At 40.0% G+C, this 21,897-nt stretch overlaps 2 protein-coding genes and 1 long non-coding RNA gene across 4 annotated transcripts; 2 read left to right on the plus strand and 1 right to left on the minus strand.

Annotated features, from left to right (window-relative positions):
- Positions 1–3,336: 3,336 nt before the first annotated feature.
- LOC5505101 lies at positions 3,337–10,093 on the plus strand. 2 transcript variants are annotated; one of them, XM_032373519.2, is made up of 5 exons: positions 3,337–3,553; positions 4,856–4,953; positions 6,871–7,067; positions 7,780–7,909; positions 8,865–10,093. In XM_032373519.2, the coding sequence occupies exons 1-5, from the start codon at positions 3,519–3,521 to the stop codon at positions 9,152–9,154; spliced, it is 750 nt and encodes a 249-aa protein (XP_032229410.1). In that variant the 5' UTR covers positions 3,337–3,518; the 3' UTR covers positions 9,155–10,093. The 2 variants fall into 2 exon arrangements, with proteins under 2 accessions (XP_032229410.1, XP_032229411.1); XM_032373520.2 differs by lacking the exons at positions 3,337–3,553; positions 4,856–4,953 and adding an exon at positions 6,132–6,176.
- On the minus strand, positions 6,568–16,619 carry LOC116612983. Its single transcript, XR_004294037.2, has 2 exons — positions 16,453–16,619; positions 6,568–7,017 (listed from the first exon to the last, which is right to left on the minus strand). It is a non-coding gene; the product is annotated as an uncharacterized LOC116612983 (long non-coding RNA).
- Positions 13,067–19,187, plus strand: LOC5505118. Its single transcript, XM_032373521.2, has 3 exons — positions 13,067–13,357; positions 16,614–16,916; positions 17,544–19,187. Exons 1-3 carry the CDS (start codon positions 13,276–13,278, stop codon positions 17,858–17,860), a joined length of 702 nt encoding a protein of 233 aa, XP_032229412.1. The 5' UTR covers positions 13,067–13,275; the 3' UTR covers positions 17,861–19,187.
- Positions 19,188–21,897: the final 2,710 nt, after the last annotated feature.

A 21,897-nucleotide genomic window follows, 5' to 3' on the forward strand; every position in this document is an offset into this window, starting at 1 on the left:
CAGCTACCAGTGTCTACTTAGAGCTAAGGGGCTCGGAAAATGTATCCACGGTAGTCAGACTACCCACTTGTGACTGGTGATTGGGACAGATTAACAGCCTTCATCCAGAACTTCTTGCCTGAAACAAGTGCCTTTGTCAAAAGTACCCCCCCCCCCCTGGTGTTGTGGTTGCTTCAAACATCCCCTCACTGTTCCCATTATCTTCACACCGCAAGGGTATAAATGCCTGATGCCTGGCTGGAAGATCAATGGTACAGAAGGCAACTACAGGGGTAGCATCATCCTCAACCGATACTCATCTGCACTTACTAGAGACAAGCGGGATTTCCTGGTCATCAAGAAAAAGACTATTGTCCCTTAAACCACACCATTCCCTATGGTGGGCATCAATAAAATAGGCCCCCAATACCGAGTCTGCAAGTCATCCACCAACAGGAACCTCCATGACATCTCCCGGCCTCCCAGCAACAATGTCACTTGGGACTCCCCTCTCACCCCAATGGGTTCACGTGTTATTGGAAGTGGATGCACTTTGGACTCTGTTATTATAAGGCCTGGTACTGATGAGCTTATTAGACTCACCTCTGCGCCTGTGTCGATCAAAAAGGTGCACTTCACTTGGTTCACCTCTGCCTCAACTTGGTATGACTGTCGTCGACACCCTGTCTGCAATGTGATGACCTACTTTTGTGTTCTCAAGGCTGGTGTCGGGGTGTTCCACCAGCCTTGTTCTCGTTTAAATTATTACCCGTTACGGATGGGCAATCTCTAGCCCAATGACCCTTTCCTTTGCACTTTCTGCATAAATCCGTGGGCCTTGGACCTCTCCTTTGAAAAGCATTGTTTCCTCCCTTTCTGATAGCTGCCGTGACCTTCTCTTCGACAAGTTTGTCAACTAGGTCATTAACCCCCTCTTGAATAGCACCCCGTACTTGCTGTGGGTTACTTGCTCTTTGTTCCTCTTCCAGATTAGCAATTCTTTTTATTACTGTTTCTATGGGGGTTTTTAACAAATCGTCCTGACGGACCAGTATCTCCCTCAGCTTGGAATTTAGCCCGTTGATAAATTGACACAGAATGTCCTCCTAAGCTCTGGTGTTATAATAATCAAAAGCTGCTTCCTGTCGGGAGTGCCTGTCCCTTTGTGCATCAGTCGGGTCTTCTGGTAGCGTTTCAACTACAGGTGGGACATGAGCCCTTGAGTAAGCGATTCGTAGGGCAGATAAATACGAGTGGAGCGGCTCCCCTTCAGCTCTAATTCGCTCGGCAAATTCCTTTTTGTATTTTAGTATTGCTAGCCGTCCTTCAAATCTGTCCTTCAATGCTTTACACAAGGCCCGGTAACTTCTTCTAACTGAATCCTCCTGCTCATGGTAGAAAGCTTTCGCTTCGTCTTTCAGATAAACGGCTAAATACTGCCCTGCCTTCTCGTCTTGCCATTCATTTAGCGAGACATAAATCTCGAAATCCCGTAGGAATTCCCTAATATCTTCTCGTCCACTGAACTTAGCGTCGGGCAAAACAGTCTTCGATCCCATCTTGGCTGCCACCAATGTAACAGTTATAACGCTATACAATAAAGTATGTAACAGTTGCTAAAACAACAACGGGTTTTCACTTCTGAACGTATTCCGCCATCTTGGGACCGACGCGCATGCGATAGTCCCAGTCCTACACATCAACTAAACTATCAATATCCAAAAGGACAAACGCTCTCTGTTGACCTTGTAATGCTATAACGTGACGGAATTTATGTAAAATAAATGAATAGCAAATCATTGCTTTAGGTACTTATTTTTAAAAGTGTAGAAGTCCGCTCGTGAGGCCTAATAGAATTGGCTAGATTACCTCATTGTTCTTGTGCACCAGTCAAATCTGGTAAAATCTTCTGATAGCTTCATACATGACCCTAATTTTTACAGTAGTCGTAAATGTCACATGTTTAGTCCGCGGTAATAGTCTTTAATGTCGATCAGCCAAACAGCCAGGTTTTATTTGCAAGAAAACTTAAAAAAAACCATCCACGATAAAAGTTTCATACATTGTTAACGATATTTAATTGAAAATTTTCAGTCACTTGCTTGAATTAACTCTGCAGGAGCGTTAATTGGCGGCGTGATTGACCTCATTAAGGTGACTATGCAAACTAAGAGTGATCGACTTTTAAATTTCATTGTTATTTGAATTAACCAAATGTCTGGCCCCTGCGGTTGCCATTAGATAACAAAAGCTTCGTCTGAGCCGAAAATTGTCTGTGCGTAGTGTCTCGCTTAAAGCAACACTATTCATCGTAAAAAGCAGAGAGTGCGCATGTGCATTGCTGTAGGTGGTCATATGTGTCATGTGTGTGTGGTGGGGGGGGGGGGAGGGGAAAAGTATGGCATGCCCCCCCCCCCTCAGTTGATTTATTGTCTATGTCTCGTACCTTCCTTATGGGGCCCAGTAATTCAAATTCTGCTAACGTCGTGTTTTATTACTGCAGTGTTGGGGGAGAGTTGATCTTCTTATCTCGGGTTCAAGCTTGTCAGGCAAGAGTGTTACAGTAGCTAAACAAAAGGACACGTAAAGTAATGAGGAAGTAGACCTTTCTGTTGCAGTAGCATTCATTTGTTTTTTAAATTGTCATCAAAGTGCGCTTCGATTAAATAAGCGGGATTTTCTGTCAAAAAAAATAAATAAATAAAAAATTGGGCGGCAGTAAAATGGTGGTCGCTGCCGCTTAGTTAAGATGGCCGGCCTATGGCGAAGGTGGTCGCTTTATTGGAGGTATAAAATACAGCGATCAGGAGACCAATATTTATTGACTTTTTGAGGTGTCCGCTGAAAAGAGGGTGGTCGCTTAGTAGAGGTAAAAAATACAGCGACTGAGTGACCAGTATTTCTGGACTTTGGAAAATGGCCGCATAATAGAGGTAGTGCTGTATAGCAAGTCCCATGGTTAAGAGGTTGCAATGTTATTTGTTTTGGTACGTTTGTAAAATACTGTCCCTGTAGTATTCACGATAATACAGTGACATCCGTGCTATGGAATGCATGAATTATCTTCTCTGTTATTTTTTTCTAAAACCGGCATTTATTAAAACAGAAAGGGGGTATTAAGTGTAAATTATTAATTGATCCCGAAGGCTACTATTGTCACATAAACATTTTGTTGTTTATCGAAGATATAATCTCAAAAGAGTACACACGTGTAAGATAACATTCTCGCTTTGATCACACGCTCGATCATGACCGTGGAACGTTTAATCGAGGTGATTTCACCGCAGCGTACATTCGACACCATTACTACCAATTAGCCAATCGATTAAAGAAAAGCTCACTTTATTTCACTATTTTACCGATATGTAAATTCCTAGCATCGAACTTGGTTAACATTTCATGATCGCTCACTTTACATCAGCGTTTGTTATTTCTAATACTGTTTTATTTGTACAAAATGAACTAAATACATTGGCCAAACAATTATGGCGAGACATCGAGGGAAGGGCCAACTGAGAAATAGGTAACAAAAAATCTAAATGAAACTCTCGTCAAGAGGTTCAATTCTATCCAGGTAAGCTCTTCATCCAAACGGCAGTCTTTTCTGTTTTTATATTACATTCCTAATATACAGCTTTGTGAAGGATTGTATTAAAATACAAGAACTTCTTTTTTTGTGCCACCAAGGACGATACTATTACCTGATGGGTAGAAAAACACTAAACTCGGCCTTGCAACTAAAACTGTAATTTGTACCTTTAACCGTTTCTTTTTATTTGTTATCTTTATTTGTTGATTTTGTAATTCTGTTTTTCAAAAATAGCCTAGTTGTAGTCTAGCCTATTGCATAGTTGATTTTTGATAGAAAAGAAAAAGGAAAGAAAAAGAAGAAAGACTTTGCAAGCAAAACGCTACATGCCAAAAACGCTACATGCCTAATTTACTTCGGAGCATGAAGTGCATATAGCTATTGTTCATTTCCATAGGTTTTGGTTAAAGTAATAGCTATTTGCTACTGAATATCTCCGTGGTTTCCGTGGTACAAGACTCGGTCGTTCGTGGCCACCAGAGGTTAGATCAGGTTAATATAAGAATAACTTGGCAGATAATGTTACTCTGTTATTCTGTTTTTCAAAAATAGCCTAGTTGTAGTCTAGCCTATTGCATAGTTGATTTTTGATAGAAAAGAAAAAGGAAAGAAAAAGAAGAAAGACTTTGCAAGCAAAACGCTACATGCCAAAAACGCTACATGCCAAATTTACTTCGGAGCATGAAGTGCATATAGCTATTGTTCATTTCCATAGGCACCCTTCAATTTATAAAATTCTCAGATACATTTTTGGGGCATTTTTCGGATTAAAACTCATATTTTCAGGAATTTGCTTTGTTTCCGCATCACTCTCGATAGTGATTGTAGGTTTTGGTTAAAGTAATAGCTATTTGCTACTGAATATCTCCGTGGTTTCCGTGGTACAAGACTCGGTCGTTCGTGGCCACCAGAGGTTAGATCAGGTTAATATAAGAATAACTTGGCAGATAATGTTACTCCAAAGATCAATGACGGATTCTCAATGGGGATTTATTATTTTTCACGGTATCCTATTTAATTGTTTAACGATTGTACTATGCTGCTGTCGCTATGTTCAAATTATATATTATCGCATATAAAAAATAAAACTTAATCAAAAATTTAAATCATATATTATGGTATTAAAAAACTCACATCACATCACAAATGACAAAAAAACATTAATCATCGTCTGCGCAGCTGCATATGATCTGTTCCAATTCTTTCATTCAATATTAACGCATGTTGGTATCTTTAGGACTTAATTGACTCCTTGAATTGACCAGTTCTGCTGTATTTCTTTTTCAGTGTGGAACGAGGTATGTCTGTAAAAGATTTAGGCTGGGTTGTTGTCGTTTTGATGTCGGCAGGAATGACCCTCTCACAGGTGCCAACAATAATGATACGTAAGTACATCAAACCTTTAAAACTGTGCTGATATGATAGGGTTTACTCGATGACCACTAAGGTCAGAAATGCAAAGATATAAAAACTATCCTATAGAACTTACTTTTAATATCTCATTTGGATTGAAAAATTGCGCTTCAATGTCTCTAAAATAATTCGAGTTAAAATCAGGTTTCACGTTGTAATAGCACGATCAGTTAAACCTCGAACAGCAGAAATAATATGTTTTTTTTCGACAAATCACAAGCGATTTAATGTAAAACAGTCAGAATATAAAAAAAATCCCGACGAGTTTCAGTTGTCTAGATTCCCGCTTAACTGCTTTGTTAGGAGACAATAAACATTCCACACAACCCGTTGAGCCCTGGCTTGAGCTGAATTAACGAAAAAAAAATAGACAATAAAAAGATACCTCTCCCTCTATTCTGAGTTTTCCATCAACCACCCTAATGTCACATCGTCTTGCCTGCTCCAAGCAACCATAACATGACAGTTGCATGTTGGGAGAGTGCCCTAGGACATCATTAAGTCTATTTAGACTAGTGCTTATGAATGTTTGCAAGTGAAGGTGGACTCATGTGGATTTGTTTTTTGTTTGGCTTTGCTTGGATCAGAAAATAATTTTCAAATGAATCACCACAGCCCTTCTAAACATTGTCTTTTTGGATTGTGTGTCCTGTAATTGATTTGTTTGGCTTCTGGGTAGAAAGGCTTTTTAAAAGCTGTGGAAATAGTGTAAAAAGGCGTGTTGACCGGCCCTCTGCTAGTGAATTTATCAGTGGATCCCCCAGAATGCTTTGCAAACTGTAATGAGAGAAAGATGGTTTCAGAAGCCTTCAAGGAGTGGTCACTGTGTATTGAGGTCAATATGGAAATGAGTCTGGAGGATGAGAATGCAGGTATATCTATTTGTGTCTTGAGCTTTGTTTGCTGATATCTTTTCTTGCGTGTTATTTCGAGCGTTTTGCTGAGAGGGTCGATTCTGCTTTTGCTTGTTCGATTTGAAATTTGTCGAGGGCGAGCTATAATTTGGCTAAACAGTATTAGTCACCTCTGACTTTGGGGAGAGGAGTGTTGACTGGCCCTCCCCTCGTGAATTTTCCCCTGGATCTCCCAGAATGCATTGCAATACGTAAAGATATTTTCGTGGTTGTACAATCCTTCAAGAAATGGACATTGTGTTTTGAGGCCAAGGAAATGTACCTGGAGGATCAGAATAAAGGTATCTATTTGTGTCTTGAGCTGTATTTGCTGATCTCTCTCCCTTGTGTGGTATTTTGAGCGTTTTATTGAGAGGGGTGATTCTGCTTTTCTCTCCTTGTTCGATTTGAGATTTGTCAAAGAACCTGTGCTATTATTTGGCTTAAGAGTAGATGCCAACCCCTTGGTTGGATGCATATCTGCAAGACCATTTATCCCTTAGACTAATGCCTGAGTATCTTCAGCTTGTTGTGTTTGTTTTGCATTTATGAGTTTTTTGGATTGTGGGTGCTTCTCAAGTCCGGTTGAGGGTTCAATGTGTTATAAAACACACCCTAAAAATAATGTTTGCCTCCCTGCCTGAAGCCAATGGCTTTTTGGCAAGCTTAAGTGCATAAAACAGTCCAAGCAAATTCTGGTTGATAGACAAACAAGCCTCATTAAGTTATAGCTGATATTCTAACAGATAATTTTGATGTTAAAACCATTGGGGAAACCACAGGGAGCCGAAATGCTATACATTTATCCCTTCGAGTTGATGCCTGCCTCAGTATCTTGATCTAGTTATGTTGATTTTACATTTATGAATTTTTTGGGTTTGTGGGTACTTGCCGGTACAGGCCGGTTGAGGGGTCAATGGGTTAAAGGTTCATGTTTTATGGTCGCGCTGTAATAAGTCTTGTTACACACAAGAACTAAACTTTCCCATGTTGTAGTGCCAACTTTGCGTGACGATCCCATTAACACCAAGTTCGCCTGCGAGTACGGTGTCGCCACCATTCTGTGTGACGATAACCGCTTGATTGAGATAACTGAGATTTTCTACGGACGCAAGAAGGATCATGGGGCCATCTGCGTGAAATCTGTTGATAGTGAAATAATGGACTGTAAGATGGACAGCCAGAAAACAAAGGTGAATTACTTTTCAGATAACTTTTTTACTTCAATCCTTTTTTAATTAATCCACGACAATGCTAGTTAAAGAAAACAGAATGCCCGTATGCCCATTTCTTTTATTTGAGTCACTTTTGCTCCTACTCAAGTTTATTCTTATCTGTCACGTGACACGACCCACAAATCTTTGCACTCATGTTAAGGGAACGAAAGCAAGCAGGTCACGTGGCAGCTCTACCCACCTTCGCCTCAATAACTAAGATCCTCTAGTAAAATTGGGATTATGTTTTTCTTTTTAGCGTAAAGTGTGTTTTCTCGCTGCTCGCAGTAGATGATAAGTGCTTGTGCGCGCAAAAGAAATGGCCGTGCTCGGATGCTTATTTACTTACTTCTACTATCTCCTCTATTTGGTATTTACCCACAGAACAGGCTAGCCAAGATGACTAAGATGAGAACGGACTGTATGCATATTTCCTTACATACTCATCTACTTAATTCTGATAATCCCCTCCCCCCCTCCTGACCGGAATACTTTTTTTACTCACAGAATAGGCTAGCCAAGAACGGACTGTATGCATATTTCCTTATACTAAGTTCTGGTATCTCCCCTGACTGGTAAACTTTTATTACCAACAGAACAGGCTAGCCAAGATGAGAACGGACTGTATGCATATTTCCTTATTCTTACTTCTGGTATCTCCCCCTGACCGGAATACTTTCTTTACCAACAGAACAGGCTAGCCAAGATGAGAAGGGACTGTGATGGCAAGCCTGCATGTGCTTCGATAGTCAGCGGGGATTTCGGGGATCCTGGCGACTGCCCGGGTGTGTCAAAGTACCTCCGTGTCATCTACTATTGTGGTAAATTAGATTCTTTCACGTATACCAATATTTCAAATAAGGCTAAGCTCAAACGTCGTATTATCCATGAGTCGTATTAAATGCAAATGCATGCGAATGAAGATGAAACAATCGACTTGATTCTTTTGCACGCATCTGAATCGCATACGGCTCATGGATAATACGTTTGAACCTAGCCTAAGATTGCACCTGGAGAATCCATGTGTCCTGCATTGTTTCATGTGTTTCAAATAAAAAAGCCTAAGCGATGCTAAGAACCATACTTGATGAGGTTTTTTTTTATCTTACGTGGATCTCACGCTTTCATATTTTTATGCATTTGATAGAAATTCAATGATATTCAGGTTCATTTCGGTTGTAAAACTGCAATTTACTGACGTTTTTTTAGTTTGTTCTTTTCTTTACCGCGGAACCCCCATATTATAAACCTTCTTTAAGTAGACATCTAGCAGACATAGGAGCCTCACGAAGTCAGAGGTGCTCACAGTAAAAGGTCGATGTTCGCATGATCGCCTTTTTGGCCATGGCACTCCCAGATAAATTTTCTAGCTTACCACAAAGGAATAGCCCTATAAGTTGCAGACGCGTTCAATTTTGTTTAAGCCAATCACAGCTCTTGTAAATAATATTTATTTTTATTATCTTGTAAATAATATTTATTATCTTGTAAATAATATTTATATTTATTATCTTGTAAATAATATTTATTTACAAGAATATACAATATTTCGGCTCGTATGATCGACCTTCTATGCCGACATCCACCGACTTCTATCTAACGTATTTCTCGCATTCAAGGGTTTGGTGAGATATAAACTTCGCTCTGATAGCTCATAACACGAGTCTTGCTAAATTGTATGGGAAGGGAGTGAAGGGAAGGACCGCGGTGGGCTCTTTCGCATACTCATCTAAAGATTGGGGTATCAAAGGTGACACTTCTGTATCTGTTTTGCAGTGAAACCTCCTACGACTCCGACCCCAACTCAGCTGTCTACAGAGGTACCGGAAGTGCAGGGTGGAGAAGCGTCCGGTGTGTCCGGCCCACGTACTTTATGTCCGGACGGATACGTGGAGGGAATCGAACCAAAAGAATGCATCCTAGCACCCCTCCCCCCTAAGAAGTGCAATCGTACCAAGGAGGAGGGGGGTGTGGTTTTCTATAAAAGGAAGAGTGGAGGGCAGGGAACGACGGTCTCAATGGCGATTGTTACCATGGTAATGATTGCAATGGCAATGTTCGTGTGAGAGTTTGCTTTCTTTCTGGACCTGAGATATACTTGGAAAACAATTTAATTACCTTTAAACATTCATGCTCCGTATTGTGAACTATTATAAAGTGAAAACAAAATTCGACCCTTACAACAAAAACTAGACGTTTTACGATGTAAAAAAAAACACACTCGTTACCTGCTGAAGGTTTCCTGATGTGCATTTGGGAAGTTAGTAATGCGCATATTATTCCGAAATAAGAACAGAAGAAGGGTGGGCGTGTCTAGAGAGAGACGCAGAGGTGGCCGTTCGCACTGACAACCTTTATTAAAATTACGAAAAGTCTGAATCCGTTGTATCGCGACGCCGCATTTTCATACCTCGATTTGTTTTTGCCCTATGGGATTTTCTGTTCCGGTAGTCAAATTATGCTGAGCCAATCAGATTCTTCTCAACTCTCGCCTAGTACAGTTGCCTGGCTTTCTGTCGCGACACTGTCTGGTTTTCGAGGATAGCCTGGGAAGTGCACAAAACGAGACTCTGATTGGCTCAGAATGGTTTTACTGACGGAACAGAAAACCAAAACAAACCGTGTTTTGAAAACGCGGGTCGCGATACAACGGGATCGACAGTAACTTCCCTGCCCCCCCCCCTCAAAAAAAAAAAATCGAAGTCTAGAAAATATGTTACCAGTTGCAGCAATGCGATTATTCGACAGAAGACCTCAGTAAGACAAACGTATCCTGACAGATGCAAGAAAACAAACCTACACTAATCTTTGAAATTATTGACTGGCAGCTTAGTCCATGGCTGTCTGGACTACTGTGGTTATTACAATGAATATAGGTCCTGTCCAGGCTATTATTTAAGCCGCATTGTGATGATAAGCAGTTTACAAATATAAGCCAAGTGTTATTATGTTTAAAATGTCTCTTTGGTTATGAGGCGAATTACAGACACTGAAGATGGAATCTATCTTCTAACAGTGGTTTTTCAAGGTCCAGCATATACAGCAAGATATGCGCTACTAGGCCGCCATTTAACTTAGTCACTGATCCGAGCAGCTAGGGATACACAATAAATACGTGCCATTCTTACGTTGAGCGGGAGAATGGGTCGAGTTGATATTCCGGAATTGCCAAAACCTACGATTTTCTAGCTTTCATTCAGTATCATACCAATGCGTAACTGACGTTATGCTAAAATCCCTTACCTAAAATCGTCCCAGAATGCTGTTTGCTTTTCAACTCGACCCGTTCCCCCGCGTTCCGTAAGAATGGCGAACGCTTTTCCAGGGATGAATGCCCTTTTTATCCAATCAAATGTATTTATCCCTGGGTTAGCGCTTACCTGCTTTCAAGGAACGAACCCCATGTTTATACATGTTTATACACCTCTAAAAATAATACTTGAGTAACCACCCCCCAAAAAACTAAACTGCGCACGCATTACCCATTCCCCCGCGTCACGTAAGAATGGCGAATAGACAGCCAGGGCCGGGTTTCTAGAAGGCGCTAACCCAGGGGTGGATGGATTTATATCCAATCAAATGTCAAGATAGCCGTATTTATCCCTGGGTTAGCGCTTACCTGCTTTCTAGGAACCGGCCCCAGGTTTAAACACCTCTAAAAAATAATGCCTGAGCTTTCGCACCAGAAAAGCGAGTAGGGACTTTAAAATATAAAAAAATAGTAGGGACTTTAAGATATAAATACGGTTACGAGTACGGCGACGGTAGAAAACAATCTGGGGATTTTTCCGGGTTCCTGCCTTGAATCGAATTTGTCACAAGTGAGTTGAAGTTATTCTCCCGTGTTTCCAGTCTTCTCGGATAAGGACACTAAACCGGAGGTCCCGTCTTTTCAAGCTGCACTACATTAACCTGAACCGAAGGGACGTAAAAGAACCACTGGGGACGCAATAAACCCTCTGGCAGCGACCACCCCCAGTGACAGTGCTTACTAACCGAGGGCCATATGTGATGAAAACTGTATATTCAGTTAAATATGCTACCCTCGATAAACAAAGATTACAATGAATTTAATTTGAGAGTTAAAAGGCTGCACGTGGAAATGAGTTTTGTCTTATAGATTTCCAACCGTTCTCCGCGGAAAAACGACGTGAAATTCCAAGTTTTACGGTCTGGCGAGTACGTGTCCGGTTGGAGTATAAATTCACCTTTCCCTGTTTCCTATTCTAGAAATAGAGTTCACGGTTAATTTCAGTTTAGTTCCTGAATATAAAGTCTAGTGGAAGTGGAATTTGTCACCAAGCGTTAAAAATTTATCTCGGTCTCTCCGTCCTAGTCGTTGCCGTTGTCGCATCTTAATGTCCCTATTGACCCACTTTTTGGCGGACGGGGGCGACACGTATCCTCTGCCACCCCCGGTGGTAGGGCCATTTTTTTATACGTGGTTTGACAATTCATATTGATGTGTGTGAGAGGCGTGATTCCCGGATCGTTTCCGAGTACTTTGCTTTCTGACAAGCGCGGAATGAATATATTTAAGAGCGATTTAAGTGCTAATTTTAAAGGCTCTGAAATAGTAAAAATCATTAGGAGTATCCCCCCAAAAAACATCCATTTCTATGAAATGATCATGTTGATATTTGAACGCCCCACATCGTCGTGCGGATAGAAATGAATCGAAAAAAACACTTTAAAGTAATGGCACAGCTGTATTGCATAAACTGAAGACTATAAACTATATTCTATAAATATACTACGCAAATAAACATTTTACGGAAAAATTTATTAGTTATTCCGGATTATTGTATATTGTTTCGTTACACACCCTATCCTTGTAGGGACCACTCTCTACCCCTAAATGGGTGTGATGGACAGCAAATGATACCCCTAAGAGATATAAAACGAGGGAAGCCCAAGACAGCTTAGATAACATTAATATATGGCAATAATAAGCCATGAAGGGAGTCACAAACAGCATTCGTTATTAGCAGGGTGAATAGCCTTTGGTTAACTGTGATGTACAGCTGAAGGAAAGAGGTAGATCATTTTTTTTAACGAACTTCATGGGTAGAGACAATATAACATTCCCGTTTTCTTTTCCTTGAGTAAATTGTGGAAGGATCAAAACAACAGCTAAAAGACGCGCATGCGCATATTTTACTAAATTCTGCGCATGTCCGCGAAGACGCGTATGTACATTGACGGACATTTTTGGCGCCAGTTTAACTGTGTCAATTTTTTAATCAAGAAAAAAAACACTCATTGAATATTACAGCACGGTTGTTTACATAAAGCTTCCGAATCAAACACTGTAATATTGAAAACGATGCAGAATCCATTTGACAGCTTTTCCTAGCATGTATTTATGCTATTCACAGACGGGGGCCACAGTTTCTACTGCTGAGAAACGACCCTGTTAATTTCTAGAGGTCCTTATTCGCTGAAGTCGAGCCTCACAGTTGATAGTTACTTTCTGTGGAGATGAATCAGCACACAACCGCGCGGAAATATCAAAACATCAATATTTTAATTGGCTTTGCACAGGGAATAATACGTTTTCTGGCGTTTTTGAGGGAAGAATGACAGCTTTACAACGAGTGAAGTATTTAGGAAGGATTTAAATGGCGCCGGATTTTCACATCCTTGATAAGATTTCGATTTACAATTCGTGTTATTTAATGACATAAAATAAGAATGATTGTAACTGGGACGTTTGTATTTAGTGGCGATGGAAAACGTTGAAATCTAATTAAGGTTAAGGCTTATTTTTTTAAATTCATGATCAACACCCTTTAAAACAATGTCAAATTTGCAGTCGAAAAGCTCGTCAAAATGTCGGAATTTCAACTCAATGTCACCCAGGAGTTGTGTTCCCCTATCTAAGATCCAAGAGGCAGCGATAGTAATTCTGCAGTGTTGTAGGCTTTAACCTCATGCATGAATTATTTATATTGATTTAATTGCGTCAACCCTTTTAATTTTTGTGACCGCAGTGAGACAGGATTGGTCAAATGTAATACCCATTCACCCGAACAAAACACTCTTATAAACAAAGTGATTTCTAGAACTCTGCCAGGAGAAATGCGTGTCATAGTTAGTGATAACATTTCTAATGTCGGCGATATCGGGCATTTCCGCATTACTGCATAAAACGAGAGATCTGACCTGACCAATAACTGCAGGAAATATGAGAAAAACCGCGAACTTCATCATCCTCTTTGTGGCTCTAGCTTCAAGCTTCACCGAACCTCAGGCTGTAACTCTCTACGGTAAGAGAAACACGTAGGTGTATTATTGTAAAAACACTTGAGATTTCACACAAATAATTTAATTTTGATTTCTTTTCTCTCTAACAAATATTTTTTTTAATAGTAAAAGATAAGAGAAAACGGAGATATATAATGTTTTGATTAAATGAATGTGGTTGTTTTTAGGGCTGAAAACACGGTCTGATTATATGCTCCTAAAATGCAACCGCTTAACCAAACTAACGGTAAAATGTTTTCATTTTCAAAGTTCGCTAGAAGTCGTTTTCATTTTAAGTTACGCCCCATGAAGAAACGAATCGTAGAGGTTACTTAAAGACTTTATTACATAAAAACCGAGCAGTACACATTAATCCCCAAAAAGAAAACAAGGATTAGGTTTGGCAGAATGGCTTATGTGTTTCCGATTTAAAAAATTTAAAAAAAAAACTCCTTGTGGATGTCCTTGCTTGCTTTAATTAACAAGAAAACATAGTCATTGACCGATTTAGATAAAGTAAAACTATAAAATATACAAAATGGTATAAAATAAATAAAGACCACGAGGCTTTGATGATTTCCCGGTCGGGGGTAAGCCTTTTTAGTCATTCCAGCTTTCCAGCTTTAACATAGCAGAAATCAGCTAGCTTGAGGATCACAGATAAACTTAAAGTTAAAACCAGAAAAAATCCCCAAATCAGATGAACTCCCGCAGATTTTATCTCTATTATTTATTTATTCATTTAAAACCATTTTTTTCACAGCGAGATAAATATTCACCGCAAAGTTTTGTTTTCCCTGCTAAGGACAATGCTTTGAGGTTATTTAGAAAAATAAAAGAAACGGCGAATTCATTTTCTATGGCATATTAATTTGAAGTTAAATTTACGGGATTCTGTTGCTAACAGCCACGCTTGGACGATGGGGTTACTCGTCACCTTCAAAAAGCACACTGGAGGCGATGCCTGCTCGCGTTTGTAATTATTTCTTTTTGTATGAAAATTTTAATTTTGGAGCGAAAATATTTTTTTGGTTTATTTTCCTGTTAAGAGGCGAAAATTGCGGTGAGGTTAGAAAACAGCAGGGTATGTCACAAGTAAAACACAATGAATAAAATAATTTGCACAAAAACCAACAGGGCCATCTTCCCAATTAAAAATCAAAACATGCATAGAACCAATGATATTCACAAATTCATTTAGAAAAAACAACTAAGTAAAGATAACTTTAAGATAACAAAAAAAAAAAAGAGAAAAAGAAGAGAGAAAAAGAAAACAAGATGGCGACCTGGACTACACAACGTTGCTAAGTACTTGTATTTCGTTTTGCCTTGCATTATTTCTTCTGTTTAACATGAAAAAAGGCTAAAAACAAATTCAGTGAAAAAAATATGCTGGTATCTCGATTCAAAAACTCAAAAGGTATAATTATATTTGATTATAATCATACGTCCATGTGGATTCTGATTTTTTGTAAGAATTCAACATTAACACCTTCGTTATGTAAAACAAGTAGGCGGAAATACGTTGACACTTTGAATCAATTGTACTTGGTCTATTCTTCCCCATTGTGATACATACATTTTAGATTGAAATGGTTTATCACTATGGCTGATCTTCTCTCAATTGTTTTATAAGATATTTGGCAAAGCAGCTTATAAACTGAAATTAGTGGAGGTAGTTTTGGCACGAAACCACGGAAGACTATTTTCTCAATATATATGATACTTTCTTACGCCCACAAGTACATATGTGATCATGACGGAAGTGTATAGCTTTGAACCATAGCTTTCCCGGTTTCCCTCTTTGTAGAAAGTCAGCTTTTATGAGTCAAACAACACGGGCAACCTCTCCCCCCAAGGTGTGTTAACTGTTTTTAATGAAATGTCGTCTTGACCTAACAGGGGGTGTGTGGGGCAGACGTTTAAGACCTCTGGTTCCCAGGTTAGACAAAGCTAAAGCCAAAAAGTACCGAATAAGCCATTCACATATCTCAAATCATCTCAAGTATTTAAACAACTGATAAGGAAAGTGGAAGTTTTTTTTTTCAACATGAAACACTTATTCGATAAGGCTAGTTGTAATAGAAACGACTCCCCTATAGACAAACTGGGCGTGGACGAAACGAAAGTAAACCCACTTTAAAATTTACCAAGAAGACTCGAGAGAGGTTGAAACTGTGAAATATGTACCACGCGCATGTGCAGGGCACATATCACCGCTGCCACCTGTTTGTGCCGATCGCGGGCGTCTCGCTCGAACGTATCTGCGTTATGTTTTAACTAAGCTTAACATTTGTGGAAAAATATTTTATTGAAATATCGATAAAAGATATGGCGAAAGTAATGCCAAAGGAACATTTGATTGGCCAGCCCCTCGTGGAGAGGTTGTATGTAAGCCATTTTAGTGCTGGCCAATGCAAACGCTTCAAGAAATTTAAATGACGGAAGCATAGAGGCGGTTACGATACATAGATTCCTACAGTGTAAGTCTACCTTTAAAATAGTTCTATGTACAACTGTGTCAAACAACCTTAGGCTACATGTAAGCTTAAGTAGATAGTCGATGATTTAATAATTTTAACGCAGATGATTTAAAGAAGGTCGATCGGCCATCCCTTGACCGTTAAAGTTTAGGTTTAGGGCTGCTACAATAGTGTTTTACAAGAAAATAATTTTGTTTTGAAAACTGTCATTTCTCATGCTTGCACGGCCAATTTCTTATTTGGACATTACATACCATATTTGTAAGTCCGCTTCAATCCGTTTTTCGCTTTTTCCCCCTCCCTTAAATCAGTGTAAGTTGAAAAATTCCACGTAAACTTGCAGGAGATCGTGTTAACTACGATGTCGCTGACCACCATTTTGAACAGGTTTCCAGTGAGCTCGCCTCAGGGTCTTTTAGACCATTTAATAAAACGACAAGCATTGGTTGATATGCAAAAAAATCAATATATATATATAGCTTTAACAGATATTTGGTTGAGGTATTCTAGCGTGAAAAAGCCACGTAAAACCATAGCTGCTGTAAAATCATAGGAATTAGTATTTTGGTAGGGATCTCTGTGGCGCGCGGACATAGAAAAAGAGGCTTGGGTGGGACGAACACAAGAATTCTTACCTTGCGTTTATCCGGTCCACTTCGAGCACATGCGCACAAGAATGTTACCACTCATGGAGAGTGGTTCAATCGAAATCTCGTTCCCAGGGCCGACGTACGACGTACTAAGGTAACTGGATAGATTGACGCTATAGCTAGATCACCTTCATTTGTATTTTCAGACTTCCCCAAGTTCGAAAACATGCAGGCTAAGTTTATATGTGACAACAGTGTGCTGAATCTCAGCTGCGATGCCTCCTCTGTTATCGACGTAAAGTCAGTCTACTACGGACGAGCGTCATCCGTGATATGCGCAAAGGGGAGAAACGCTGACCAGGGATGCGATCTCGTTGACCAAAAGAAACGTGTGCGTCAAAAATGCAATAACAGCCAGACATGTACGATCAATCCGCCCTTCTCGGACTTCTTTGGCTACGACCAGTGCCCTACAATTGATAAATATATCAATATTATCTACGGGTGCGGTAAGTAAGATTCGCTAGTTCGAAAAATATAGTGTCAGACCAGAAAAGCCTCTGTTGTCCGCCATTTTGTCATTATCGCGAAGTACCAAGCAGAGGCGGATTTAGGTGTGGGCCGAAAGGGGCCCCGCTCCCCTTATTTTCAGATATTTGGCTTAAAAATAACGAGTAATAAAAGGAAATACACGAAGGAAATTGAATCTCTCCCTTTCATGAAACCCTTGATTCGCTCCCCCCCTCCTTTTTGGAGCTCCTGGATCCACCCCTGCCAAGTGTGAAAAAGCATCCATTTCCATCGGCTGATTTTGGGAAGCCAAGGGAAAATAAAAAAAAATAAGCTTTGTTTTAGGTGGTTTCTTGGGGATTTTAACACAACATATGCCTTCCAATATAAAATGAAAACTATGACAAAAATGTGGCTGAAAAGGGCACTTAAAAAGAGCCCTTGATTGGGCAAATTTGACTATACGGCCCTGGCCAAACGAAAGGCAAGTTAGCTGTCACAAGTAGGCAAAACGCGCGACAACTTTGCGAAGACTTGCGTTTCGTTGTTCTAGGGCTTGGCGCTTGCTAAAATTTATTTTAAACAACAGCCTAAAAAATTAAGAATGGAAAAATGTTTATCTTTAGTGTCCAACCCAGATGTGGAGTTTCCGAAGTCAACACTTCCTACAACAATGCCATCAACACCCTCTCCAACAATACCTAACATCACTTCAGCTACACCTAACGCAACACAGGCAACCAACACGCAAGTACCACGGAAACCATTCCTTACGGAAGCCATGAGGACGGAGGACACAGGGACCCCCAAAGCCGTCCCAACTTTTAACCCTGATGCGCCTGGATTGGGTTTCCTGTTTAAGAACGGGTCGCGTGGAAGCCTGGGAAAGAGATGGCTCGAAGTGCTGTTTGTCGTGCTACTGTCCGCGTTTGCTCTTTTGTAATGTCAACCTAAGATCAGAAGTAACATACTGTGGGTCTAACACAGATAGCCCAATTATCCGGGATATAGAATGAGAGTCATGACGCAGTCGTGTTTGTATTCGTAACAAAACCAAGCATCAAAACAAAACAATGTGACGACAAAAATACGATGATATACCAGTGTTTGGCACATGAGCGATATAAATCACTTGATTGGACGCAAGTTGCTAACACGGTCTAATAATTCAAAGGCAAAAAGTGATCACTCTGACGTCTAAAGGTAAAAACTTCCTTAAAGTGGAAATTTACAAAGCGTCTACACCATAGTGCAGATACGACTACAACTAATCACACGGTAGCCCTGTGCTCAAAGTACAGTAGATGTAATCACACGGTAGCCCTGTGCTCAAAGTACAGTAGATGTAATCACACGGTAGCCCTGTGCTCAAAGTACAGTAGATGTACCGTAATTGGCAGCACAGGACCTCGATTTCAAGTTTTTCTTGCGAAGCCGTGAGCACCTGTATTGGTGTTCTCCGATCACGTGACTATTGCTTATCATTGGTGTGTTAAACAAAGACCCGCACTATAAAAGGGTTGGACCAGGTCCACGAAAGGCTCATTTGTCAGTAAACTGCTACGCGGTGCGGAGAGTTCAGCCAAGCGTGTCTTGTTTGCCCACGAGGAGCGAAACCCAAACTCAACTTTTGAAGCGCTTTCCTTCTCGTTGGCTCGGTTTATTTTCTCTTTGCTACTAACAATGAATAACCCACCAAAAGAGCAGGCGTTTGCAGTAAAAATCAGTTCAAATTACTAACGATAACCCAACTAAATGATCTCAAAACCAACGCAAAGTTACGGGTGTTGTCATCTTGAAGTTTGAATTTTATTTAGCCGAAAGGGGGCGAAGCTAAGCCCTTTTATAGTGCAGGTCCTTGTTTAACATTCGCAATATTGCTTAATTATATATTATGCAACTTTTTAGGGGCTAAGTGAGAAAGGTGTAGTGGGGAGAGGGGGGTGTGGGAGGGAGGTGCGCGATCTTACTCGATTTACATGAACAAACGATGATTAGTTGGGCGTGTTAGGAGGATATGGGGTAAACCTTTACCAGCCCCTACCTACGTACCAGCCCATTTTCACGTTTTCTTGCCGGCAACGATTTTTACGTGGTGTCGACAGGATAAACTACAATATACCAATAATAATAAGTAAAGAGTAATTAGAACAGTGCAATTAGAACAGTGATGGGAATGGGATGGTAAGGTAATATTTTTAATGCAAAATTAATTCTTGAGGAATGGTGGTTTGTATTTATATATATACATATATATTTTTTTGTTATCATTTGTATGGATCGTTTTTGTTCTTTCCTCACAACCATTAACTTTGGCCCGTCCCTAATCAGCAAATTTTCTGTAGTAGCCAATCGCAATTATCAGCGGCCTAGCATTACATAGTTAAACATAGCTCATTAGATAGGGGTAGGGTTAGCTTATTCTAGCTCTTTGGCCTTCAATCGAGCCTACCTCATTCTTTTTTTCATGCGATGCGTCAGGTCACGGACGCCATCTTGTTTAGTACTATTCGCGCAAAAGCTAGAGGGGGGGGGGGGGGGCTGGGGGAGGCGGTACCCTAGGTACCAGAAGCTCTTGACTCGAGCTTCATTTGTTTACTGTAATGTCGGTCTTGGCAACGAGGAGCGAAGCGACGAGCTTCTGGCCACACGGTCTAGTTTTTTCAGTTCCGTTAGTACAGAATTTTGTAATATGGAGCTGATTGGCTGGTTAGATATAACCCCCCGATGGCGCTTTGTGATTTGTCAATTAATAACACTTGGTCTTGGGGAGGAACACTCATAAAAACAGACGGTCCACAGCAATTATTACCCCTAAAAGATAGCACATAAAGTTCGATCGAAGCAATTTCTAACATTTAAACATTAAAAGCAATCACATCAACAGTTTTCCTGAATGGCGATCTTTGAGACGCCACCTGCATTTATGTCCAGTTGCTTTTAGGATGTGGTGACCCACTAGCGTGAGACCCCTAAGGTATAGCAGCTAGTAGATTTTATACCCTAAAAGACCACCCCCGATCATCCCCGTCTACCTTTATTAGAGCCCCCCCCCCCCCCCCCCCCCCCCCCCGGAGTTGGACTTCTCACCCTTAAATCATCGCTTAAGCCTTTTGTCTTTTCACGGTTGAGGTTTCCGTCGTACCTCCGGAAGTAAACTGGTGACAATGCGGCTTTAAGCTTTTTGCCCTTGCTACGCAAGTTCTGTCGCACAGTTTGGCATATTTACAGACAAGTTGAGAACTTGTATTGAATGAATACTCTAATAAACTTATGAAAAAAAAGATCTTGTTTGTCTAATACTGGGCAAAATAACAAATATTTACTGAAACATTTCATTGGATTATGTTTATTGGAACGTCTCTCTCTCTACTAATTTGATTAAAAAAATTGTAAAGAATGGGGTACTTTGTAAGTTTTCTCGGGTCGGGGAACAGTTTTGCTATGGGTCCAGGCGCTCGTTTGTATAAAATAAAATGACGTTCAAAACGTCAGCGCAGCTACTCTGTTTTACAGAGGCGTAGAACATATTTTATGGGAGCCATTATGCTGACTTTTAGAAAAAGCTTCTTAATATTTTAAGGGTTATTATTGTTCAATTGGAACGTTTTGGTAACTTTTTGCACTTTCTATCCTTTGTAGTCTCGCAGATAAATAAGTAATAAGGAGACAGATTCTTTATTTAAATCCAACATGGCGGGCACTGATTCCTCCCATCGTGGAGTTTGCCGCTTACCAAAAGATTGCAGGCTTAAATGGCGAAAAGAATGCTTCCATAATAACCTTTTGTTTTGACGTCATAATGAGATTATAACTTGTGTTTCTTGGGAAGTTTGATACCAAGACAGCTTTATATATAAAATCGACTAACAGTCCTAGAATTTAGTTCAGTTTTTTTTTCTTGTAGGCTTATACGCTCTTGGCACCATTAGCGTGAAACCCGCGTAAAAACCCCTGGGATATACACACTCGTTAATAGCCCCCTAGGAATAAGTGCTAGTAAAATATCATAAACAAAGGGTTTACAAATTTGGCTCCATATATTGCATAAATCATCAATGTGATAGATGGTTCCAGAAACTTTGACGTGATTGTCATCAGTCTTTGACCCGGTCAAGCGATGTCAAGCACTTCATCGTAATGGGAATGGCTTTATAGGGAAAAGGAAAATCGCTCAGTTAAAAACCTCAGGGGAGTACTATTGTAAGCACGTAAGTAATAGTTTGACCCCCATTGAGTCCACGCTACAATTAAAGGTCTAAGGCTCAAACTCATTTGCGTTACACTATAATGGGAAAGGATTGATGGAAAAGGAAGGTTCGCTCAGTTACGAATTCCACTTGTAAATAAAGGTAAGCAAGTGAGTAATGGTGTAGTCCTCTAAAAAAATAATGCTATTAGAGGACTAGAGCTTTTAAAATGGTAAGCAACCTCAAACTTGATGAGACCACAAATTTTAGTAGGTAAAGATGTATACTTCCACAAAATTAACACAATACACCAATTTTTGTCTATAACAAGACTTCTTCAGGGCAGACTGAAGAAGGTACATCGTTACAAGCTTATTTACATCAGAATAGTGGTTCACGAACACGACTATATGGACTTTTTGTATTTATTCCACAAAATTAACGGTATCATTAAGGGCTTCAAGACCTTATCTAAGGGAATAGTTGACGAATTCACGAGTAAAATGCAGGTTATAAAAGAGTATAATAAATATTGGTGCTAAAAAGCAAGCATGCGTACCTGGGGTGGAGGGGGACGAGATAAAGGTGAGTGGTTTACACAAAACAAGTGAGTGCTAGCCTAAGTGCGGATAAAAAGAACTATTTGCAATTATTTGCATTACTTGTGTTTTCACGAAGAAAAGATAACCCATTTTTAAATCGCCCAAGTAAAGAAAATAAAATGCGAAAAAAGAAAATAAAGAGAAAAGGAAGGAAGAGAAGTAGAGAAAAAGAAAGGACAAGAAAGAGA

This window comes from Nematostella vectensis, chromosome 14 (assembly GCF_932526225.1).
Source record: "Nematostella vectensis chromosome 14, jaNemVect1.1, whole genome shotgun sequence".
Lineage (NCBI taxonomy): Eukaryota > Metazoa > Cnidaria > Anthozoa > Actiniaria > Edwardsiidae > Nematostella > Nematostella vectensis.

Bases quoted from the DNA above. Each gene is read 5' to 3' on its own strand.
- LOC5505118 (XM_032373521.2), top strand. From the start codon at position 13,276: ATGAGAAAAACCGCGAACTTCATCATCCTCTTTGTGGCTCTAGCTTCA. The intron at 13,358-16,613 runs GTAAGAGAAACA...TTGTATTTTCAG, and splicing joins TCAGGCTGTAACTCTCTACG to ACTTCCCCAAGTTCGAAAAC. The intron at 16,917-17,543 runs GTAAGTAAGATT...GTTTATCTTTAG, and splicing joins CAATATTATCTACGGGTGCG to TGTCCAACCCAGATGTGGAG.
- LOC5505101 (XM_032373519.2), top strand. From the start codon at position 3,519: ATGAAACTCTCGTCAAGAGGTTCAATTCTATCCAG. The intron at 3,554-4,855 runs GTAAGCTCTTCA...TTTCTTTTTCAG, and splicing joins AGAGGTTCAATTCTATCCAG to TGTGGAACGAGGTATGTCTG. The intron at 7,910-8,864 runs GTAAATTAGATT...TCTGTTTTGCAG, and splicing joins CCGTGTCATCTACTATTGTG to TGAAACCTCCTACGACTCCG.